Consider the following 9,887-nt stretch of genomic DNA (forward strand, 5'->3'; position numbering starts at 1 on the left):
TGAAATAGGTGATTACTGAAATGAATACATTTTTAAATAAAAATAATAATAATAGATCTACTACTACTACTATTACTACTACTACTACTACTACTACTACTAGACAGGAATACTATACAGAAGGGGACACTAGGAGTAAGGTTGGAGCGGGCGAGACGAAACGATAGCAAACTGTTGCTAGTAGTAGTAGTAGTAGTAGTAGTAGTAGTAGTAGTAGTAGTAGTAGAAGTAGTAGTAGTAGTAGTAGAAGAAGTAGTAATAGTAGTAGTAGAAGTAGGAATAGTAGTAGTAGTAATTTTTGTATTGAAATAATTGAAATTAATTAAAAATATAAATATATATTGTCGTTATTATCTCAATTTAGACGTCAATTGCAGAAACACGGATACCACACAGATCATTCTATACACGTATACCACACAGATCATATTACTGTAAGACTATTTTTCTTGATTTTGTTTTCATAAATATATAAAATAAGCCTAAAAAACAATGCAAAATGATATAGTGTAAGCTCCGCCTATAAAGTGTATTGTTTAATTTCACCAGAGGTGATGTTTGTGTGTCAAAATAAAATAATGTCCCCACACTGATCCTACCTTTTTCTAACCGTTCAAACGCGCGGTTGCACTTTACTGAAACAATATTTATTTGTTTTATAAAATCATGATACCTATAGAAAACTCTCATGAATGAGCGGGCTTTCCACTTTATCCCATTGAAAATGGTGACATATTAAAAAAGTTATCCTAAAAAATCTTACCTTCGCGCTTTTGTTGATATTTTACTCCTCACACATAACTTAAAAAGTCGCGTGGTATAGGCACCGTGGGGCTAGCATACCAAATGTCATGCGTAAAAGCTGACCTTTTTTGGAGGTTGGGGGTACATTATAATATAACTTTTATTGACTGTTTATTGTCAATACTTATTGAATAATGTCAAATCAATTTACGCCTTGAATATACTATTTGTTTTATATTGTGTTTTTGTATTTTTCCGTTCATTGTATCATGCATAAAAGCAGTTACACATGACAACACATGTCAACAGATGACATATGGCCATCTTATACAATAGCCCACAATTGGCCCTTGGTGCTAAGGTGAGCTAAAGATCTAGTGTCTGAAGTCATTTTAGTAGACCCGCAAAAGTCATCAATCTGCAGATTGAATCATCCGGGTCTTTTTGTAAAATATTCGAGAAAAAATAACAAGTCAGTGTTTATTTGAACACTTATTGAATTTTTTATTCTACTTAAGAATTCAACTCATGGTATATATTGAGAATGCAATACTGCTCTAGTAGCTGGAGTTTCACTTCTTTATATTAATAGGACCAGAAACACGTCATATTTGTATTTGAATACAGAATATTAGCTGTGGTAAATAACAGTATAGATTTACTTAGATGTTACACAGCGGTGTAAGCGTGTGTTACACTCAGTTATCATGTAAAGACAGGTTTATCTAAACATAACAAACGTTTATCAGTTAACATGTTCAAAGCTTCTTGAAGTTTGACGAATTAGAGGATTGTTATTAGAACTACAAATGTGTATGTAGTGGAACACTTTTAAACATCATATCAACAAGTTGATAACAGTGATCAATTTACTATTTCATGTGAATAAAGGGTACATAAACCTATCCAGATAACAGGAAGTAATTTTCAAAACTTTGCAATAAAATGGCGACAGCTTTAAGTTCAGTTCATCGAAGTTCGGATTTTGTGAAGGACTATTTTTGTGATGCTTGTGAAAGTAAACAGATGGTAGAAACTGCAGAGATGTACTGTGAAACATGTCAGAAGTGTTTTTGTGGAAAATGCATTAAACACCATGGTCAATTATATGCTAACCATGTCATATATGGAAGAGGAGACATGAACAAGTGGCCGCTCACCAAGAAAATTGACAACTTTATTCAGACATGTGAGGCCCACACAGACAAGAAACTAGAAATGTTTTGTGACGACCATAGTCAACTGTGCTGCAGCAATTGTGCTTTCCTAAAACACAGGTATAAAAAACGTTGATATGTTTTAATTTATGTTCAAGTATCAGGAAGAACTTAGAAAATTTGAACTTTGACAAACATTGTTCAAATGAATTTTAATATGAAAATACACCAATATGCATCTGTGCCCTAATTTTTTTATTTGACTCAACAATTCCACGAAATATACCAAGGTACATTATCAAGAAAACGCTAGTCTCATACCAATGTATAATAACAGGATTTATTTGTATTCCTAAAAAAGACGATAGGTTAAGAATATGTGGAAATACTATAAATGATATTATTAGCATCGGCAACCCTCGGTGAATAATTTATTGATAAAACTTCTCACCTCATTTTTGATATAAACCATACGTGTATGTACAACATGTGTTTAGTAGTATTGCCATTTATTCACCTATGATTTTATTAAGCACATTAAGATGTCTTGTACGCTATTGACTTAAATGTAAGCCCATATCCATATTTAATAACATGAATGTTTAGTCATCTTTGTGAGAGTATCTAAGTGGACAAGCACGCACTTACACATCATTTATTATAACCCCATTCTTTATGAGTATTAAGGTATGTTCACTTAATGTAAAAGGGCTAAACAACAAAGAAAACGAATTAAAATGTTCAAATGGTTGGAAGAAAAGAAATCTGCCTACTACAAGAAAGTCATTTGATAGATAATTTTCTCGAAACATTAAAACACGAATGGGATGGTGATATTTATTTGAGTGGACATAACACAAACAAACAATGAATAACATTTCTATTAAAAAATAACTCAAATATTAAGGTCAGCAACTTTAAAGATATAATAACTGGAGAATAGCCAGCCTTGACATTACAATACACGAAACACAAATAACATGAATTAATGCTTACGGTCCTAACTTAGATGAAAGTAATTTTAACAAACCATTGCATACCTTTATCAACAAAAATTCAGATAAAAAATATAATAATTTGCGGAGACTTTAATTTCGTGATAAATCAAATATTAGACAAGAAAAATGGCACATCTGAAATAAAGGACATTGTTGAAGTACATAAATAAAAATTGAAACCTGTTTAATATTTGGCGTACATTAATCCATCCGAGTGCAAATTAACATGGCATTCAAACTCCAAACCAACTATATATTTCAGGCTAGACTACTTTCTTGTATCAGAATCATTTCGTACTATAATCGACAACGGTTGCATCAAATCAGGTTTCATGACCGACCATTCCCTTGTTGCTCTCAAACTAAACAACATTAAACTCGAACGAGGGCCGAGCTATGATAGATTATTAACACCATTTTATTAGATGCTCAAGATCAAGCTCAAATAAAACAGGAAATAACACAAAGAAAAACCCAAACTTGAAGAAAAAACACTACATGACATAGAACAATTACAAACACAACTACATAACACTAATACCATCGACAAAGCCAGTATGATAAGTGAACTCCTTTAAAAAAAATACAAGTGTTTTCAGAAATTTATCATGAACAACTAAATGGAATAATCCTAAGGGCGAGAGATAAACACGTAGAAGAAAATAAAAAAAATACAAAATATTTTGCAACCATCGGATAACGTAAAAGTGAACAAAAAAACATTCACAAACTTGTCGTAAATGGTATTGAAGTAACCAATAGCATACATATTCTTGATGAACAACGATTCTGTTATGGTAACCTCTATAAAAAGAAGCGAAACTCAACCAACAAAAATTTCATTACTCCTCAATCAACACTTAATGATAAGGAAAACACTTATGTGAAGGACTCCTTACTGAATGCGAATGTGGGATGGCACTTAAAGAAATGCAAAATAATAAGTCCGGGATCAGTTGGTATAGCAATTGAATTCTACAAAATATTTTGGAATGAGATTAAAACATATTTAATCAACTGCCTCCACTTCTTTTTCAATAAAAGAAATCTAACTGTTCTGCAAAACAAGGTATCATATCACTTATCCCTAAACCTGGACAAAACTTTGCGCCCTATAAAATTATAAACAACGACTAAAAAATTGCGACAAAAAGCATCGCAAATAGCATTAACTCTTTTTTTACATCCAATTATTTCAAGTTCACAATCCGGATTTATAGAAGGTCGCTATATGGGCGAAAATGTACGATTGATACGAGTTTGCATTCATTATTTAAATCAAATAAAGTATCGGGTCTTACATTCTTTGCAGACTTTGAAAAAGCATTTGACTCCCTCGACCATTCCTTTTGTCTACATGTTAAGAGAAAATGAACTTAGGAGAAAATATGATAAAATGGGTGAAACTTTTTTGTAGTGACATAAGTAGTATAAATATAAATAATGGCTTCTGCAGTTGTAATATCGAAATTTTAAGACAGGGATTTCCACTCTCATCGTCGTTGTTTATTATATGTAAAACGTTCAATCTGAGTTTATACAATCTAACCCAAACATAAACGGTATAGTCGATAAACCTGGCGAAGAAATCAAACAGTCATTGTTCTCCGATGACGCAACTTATTTCTACATTAACAATCCTAGCTCCTTTAACAACTTTTTTTGATATATCAAGTATAAGAGACTCACTTATGTTACATTCAACAATTAAAGAGCCACCATATTTGGCTTGTTTTTAGACAATTTTTTGCATAATGCAAATGTAACAGTGTTAACAGAAATCGTGGAAAGAAAACAGCGCCTTAATCAAATATCATCATACCATATGTTTCGATGATGAAGAAATAAATTCATAATAAGACATGTGAGGACACATGATGTGATATCTCGTAGTAAAATATGTATCTTTATACACTATAATGTAGTTTAATAAACATGCATTTCATATCAACCATTTCATGCAGTGGATATACGACTATTAAGTGAAAAAAAGAACACACAAATACTTAAACCTTAGTTTTTAATTTAATCACTTTTAAACGTTAATGTTCTAACTTTATTTCAAAGTCTGGATTTAGGCAGAATATATTTGTTAAATATATTTCTTGTTTGTAATTGACAATCTACTTAAAATACTCTGAAAGCAGAGATGCAACCTGTTGTATGGTTGTAGGTAAAAGCATTCTCTAGATATAAAAAGGAAATGAAAGTTCTATTGATGGATCTTCCGACCTACCTACCTATTTATCTACAAATGGACAGGTTTAAAGCAATATTCCTTCAATTGTTCCAATAGGGGATACAATAATATATATTTTACCAATGTGATCATTACTGTATTGATTGCATATTTCAGACAATGCAAGGATGTGACTCTTATTTCTGAGAAAGTAAAAAGCCAATCAACTGATCTACACAATCTGGCAGATAAAATTCAAACCATTCTTGACGAACTGCAACAATTTAATAGTAAACGAGAGGCCACCATTCAGTCTGTGGAGAGCTCTTACAATCAAAGTCTACACGAAGTCCGCGATGTGCGTCATAAATTAAATGCTGCTTTGGATGAGCTTGAAAAGGCCACCCTGAAAGAACTGGATGATATGAGGACTGCACTGCAAGCCTCCCTTAGCAAAGACGTAGATAACTCCAACAACCTGAAAGATGAACTGACACAACTCAGTGAGGCTGTACACCACCTTGAAAACAGGAGTAAGGCAGAACTCTCATTTATAGTAGAAAGGAAAGGTCTGGGCAAGATTCTGGAGTCAGAAGTATACCTGAAGGAGAACACTGTCAAAGTTGACAGTTCAATATCATTCCAAGCAAACAGAGAAATTCTTCACTTCTTGTCCAAACAATTAAGTCTAGGGAAATTCATACAGAGAACCGAGTCATTGGCAGTGCGGCAGGGCCCAAATCATGTATTAGCTTTAAAACAGAAGAGTGAGTATGATGTAAGATTACCAAGTGATTCAACAAAACCAAGCTATATCACAGGCATTTGTGTTATTTCCAATGATAATATCCTGGTGGCTGACTTCAACAATAAAAGAGTGAAGCTGTTGGACCAGAAGTATAATGTGATCAGTCACTGTGATGTGCCTGTTTCTGAAGGGGACATGTGTCAGATTAGTGCATGTGAGGTGGTTGTTACTGTGCATGATTGGGTGCAGTTCATCTCTGTGAATAATGTTCAGCTTGTAAAAGGCAGGAAACTTCAGTTTCAACATGATTGTTTTGGCATTGCTCATCATGAAGGCAACCTGTATGTCACCTCTGGTACTGCTCTGTACCAGTACACTCTTACTGGAACACTTGTAAAAAAGATCTATGAAGATACAACTTCTGAATTCACGGGTAAAAAACCATATTTCTATATTACTTTATGATCATAATAAAATAACTATGATAAAAAGCAGTATGACGCAATAATATCATAGGAAATGGAACATAATTGTTTTTAATTTGTAAGTTAACATTATCACTTTTGTTTATTTAATAAAACATTCAAACTCTAAATTGTTAAGTCACTGGAACTGATAATAATTATACGTGTGAAAATAGACTTCAAACAAAAATTGAACTGCTATCTAAAAAGTGATAATTCTAATCGTTAGTATAAATCATGAAATTTGTAATTTTATTAAGATATCAAAATCAAAACAACAAAATACTTTGAAGTAACAAAGAGTTTGAATTAACAGTAAAATGAAACAGTGATATACTGTAAAACATTTTGTCGAATACACACAACAATTTCTGACACAAAAAATGTACGCTAAATTTACAATCTTATATATGAAGAATTGATCCACGAAAAACGTTACATATTCATGTTTTCAGTGTGGAGGTGTGCTGTGATTCCAACTGGTGACAGGATCTATTTAACCAACTACTCCGATCACAAGCTCCTCACACTGTCCCCAGATGGGACCCTGATATCCACATTTACCGATCCTGACCTACAATATCCATGGGGGGTCCATGTAACACGAGCAGGTCAGGTCCTTGTGTGTGGGTACACCTCCAACACTGTCATACAGGTGGATGGAGAGGGCAAAAGAAAGCTTGCTACTCTCGCTACATGGACAGATGGATTGAGCAAGCCTGTGTCAGTCTGCTACTACAGCAACACTAACGAAGTAATTGTGGGAAGATTGGAGAACAACAAAATCCTTGTTCTCAAAATTTGATAGCCAGCATTTAAATGTTACATATAACAACATAATTCTCTATATTAACTTTCGAGAAATGTCATTTGTATTCAGATTGACAGTAAAAGCACACCTAGTATTACTTCAACTTGTTTAACTTTTCAAGGAATTGTTTGAATGGCTTTTAAAATCTACACTACAGGATATCATATGGTTACAGGCATTCAGTATGTCATGGTTTTGAACACAGAACCACTTTGTAGTTGAAACTCCACAAATTCTGTGAACGAAAACATAGCCAGTAATTTTGAATGTTCCTCGGTTGAAGGTCAATGTCACAAATTAACGTTAAAGGTAAAACAAAAGAAATCAGTTGAGACTGTCCAATATAAACATAACATTACTTTTTAGTTGACAGGGTGACAAGACCAGTCTTTATTTACTTTAAATAATATTTAAACTGTTTATGGAATATGCATAGCATTTTTTGGAAATGTGACTTATTGTGTACATGTTGTCATATTTTAATGATGCAAATGTAGTTTTTTATTAATTCTGTTTATATTAATATTACATAATTTGTGAGTGTTAATAATTTCCCAGGCCCTTTTGGCATGGCGCTGCCCACCCAGACATTCCGAGGCCCCACTTCGCCCTTTTCAAAGGCAAAAGCCGCAATGTTCCCTTATCTTTAAGATCTTAATTGCCTTTTGAACAAATTTGTTAGCCGAGCCGTCTAAACAATCAGAGTCCATAATTGTATATGACGCTCTGACTGCTTGATTTACTCCTTATACGAGAAAGTCAAAATGAGTATTTAATAGACTGATTCCAGTATTGTCCGGATTTTCTGTTTTCTCATCATACAGTACAATAACTGGTTTATTTATGATGTATCTAAAAGACTGTAACGGTAAAAATTAAGCATGTCTGTTTTGATATTAATTTAGAGGAAATGTCAATTCTAAATCAATTGCCAATTATTTTGTTAAACTTCACTACAGAACTTTTTAACAAAATTAAAAGATCTCTATGTTTTCCCCGCCAAGAAGTTTTCATACAAAACAGATTCCACCACGATTGCCATGGGGCTGATGTTACGTTCTACATGTTCAGCATAGGTTTGACGCCCTTTTTATATGATCAACACAAAAGCATAAGCACTGTTTAATTAAAGTTCAAGTTTGTTAAATCTACCGTCGCGTGAACATCTAAAAGCAAGAAGTTTGTTTCCGATTTCAAATTTAATTATGCTCATTTGAAAATTCATTAACACAATTTCAGTTGTATGTAATAAATTTAATTATAATTTGTTAAACTCTTTACTCGTTGGAATATATTTTTGACAATATTATGCAACAAATGCACAATTTCCTCGAGAATTAAACCTGGTTGCCATCATCAGTCTCCTAAGTAACTGGCCACAATTTAATTGTGGTGGAATACACCGTTGGCATCAATTAGTGTGTTAGGTATCACATATCCAACAAACTGCTACTGTACCTCTAAAATTATCAACTGATAGTGTAACTGGTTTATTCACGTATGACTGATTCACAAATGTCCGCAGTTTTAGTGCCTTGGGGCCATTTTAGCGAAAATCGTAAAAAGATAAATCGGAAGACTACTTTTGTTTTGAGTTGTTTTTATTTATAGTTTATTAAATTAACCAATTATATTACTTCAAGTACATTGTAATTATACCAATACTCTAATTCTATTTTTTTATAGCAATGTTGGTGTCAGATGAAATTGTAGCCCTTTTTAGCACAAAATGTGTGTTAAAATGACCTTTTTGAGTTAACTGCACCATGCCCCTTTGCCCCCTCCCCCCCCCTGGGAAAACACTTTTAATTGTTCGATCCTTATACCAATTGTTTTTTTTTTAAATAGTATTTGGTTTAATACGTGTTTTAACCCTGCTTCATATACTTAAGAACCATATCATTACAATATTTTTGTTAATGACCCTACACTCAAAAGCCAATAAGACAATTACGATGCAATTACACATACAATCATCAAATTAGATGTGTTATGATTACGCGCTTATTCCTCAGGTTATTATGTTAACCACACATGGGATAAACATTGTCGTCTTGGATGAGAAGCTAAGGTGATTATTATACAGTTCCCTGTAACTAAATTACATGTGATTTGATATCGGAGCATATTCATAACTGGGCCTCATGATAATCTTCAGTTTAGTCTGTAGGTCTTTAGGGAAAAGCAGGTTCATATAAGCATGGATATAAGCAGTATGTCCTTTGAAGTACACACATGTTAAGATTAAATAAATCAGGAAATTGGATTATATTAAAGTTTCAAGCATAGGTCAGTCCGTTAGATTTTAAGGAACCAATACTGGTACCGCATCCATTTCTTATTTGTAAAAATTTCACCAACCAAAATAGCACATCCTTGTTGAACCACATTTTCATTACAAGAATAAAATATATCATTTTTTTGCTATAAAGTAAAAGCAACTAAAATCAAGAAATGCAAATTTACATGTTGAATCAATGTTTGTAAAGTTTCATCAACCCAGGTGTTAAATTTTTTAGATGCATTTATCTAAACAAATCGTGTTGGGTGAGAGGAAGAAATAAACACTGCAATATCTGTATTCCCAAAATAAATATATTTCGTCAAGCCACAGGAAAATTTTGATAACTTAAAAGAAACTTATAGGAATAATAATTCCTCACACAGCTATGCATCATGCTTTTCCCCATTATTGACACTGGTAAGATAAAAAGGACCACCCAGAATAAAACAAGTGCAAAACAAGCACGCACGAAGTCACCATTAATATAAATTCTAAATAGTTC

At 32.9% G+C, this 9,887-nt stretch overlaps 1 protein-coding gene across 1 annotated transcript; it reads left to right on the forward strand.

The window, feature by feature from the left end:
- Positions 1 to 1,423: 1,423 nt before the first annotated feature.
- Positions 1,424 to 8,367, forward strand: LOC127834645 (uncharacterized). Its single transcript, XM_052360661.1, has 3 exons — positions 1,424 to 2,021; positions 5,256 to 6,259; positions 6,746 to 8,367. Exons 1-3 carry the CDS (start codon positions 1,690 to 1,692, stop codon positions 7,093 to 7,095), a joined length of 1,686 nt encoding a protein of 561 aa, XP_052216621.1. The 5' UTR covers positions 1,424 to 1,689; the 3' UTR covers positions 7,096 to 8,367.
- The last annotated feature ends 1,520 nt before the right edge of the window (positions 8,368 to 9,887 follow it).

The sequence above is a fragment of the Dreissena polymorpha genome, chromosome 6 (genome assembly GCF_020536995.1).
Source record: "Dreissena polymorpha isolate Duluth1 chromosome 6, UMN_Dpol_1.0, whole genome shotgun sequence".
NCBI lineage: Eukaryota > Metazoa > Mollusca > Bivalvia > Myida > Dreissenidae > Dreissena > Dreissena polymorpha.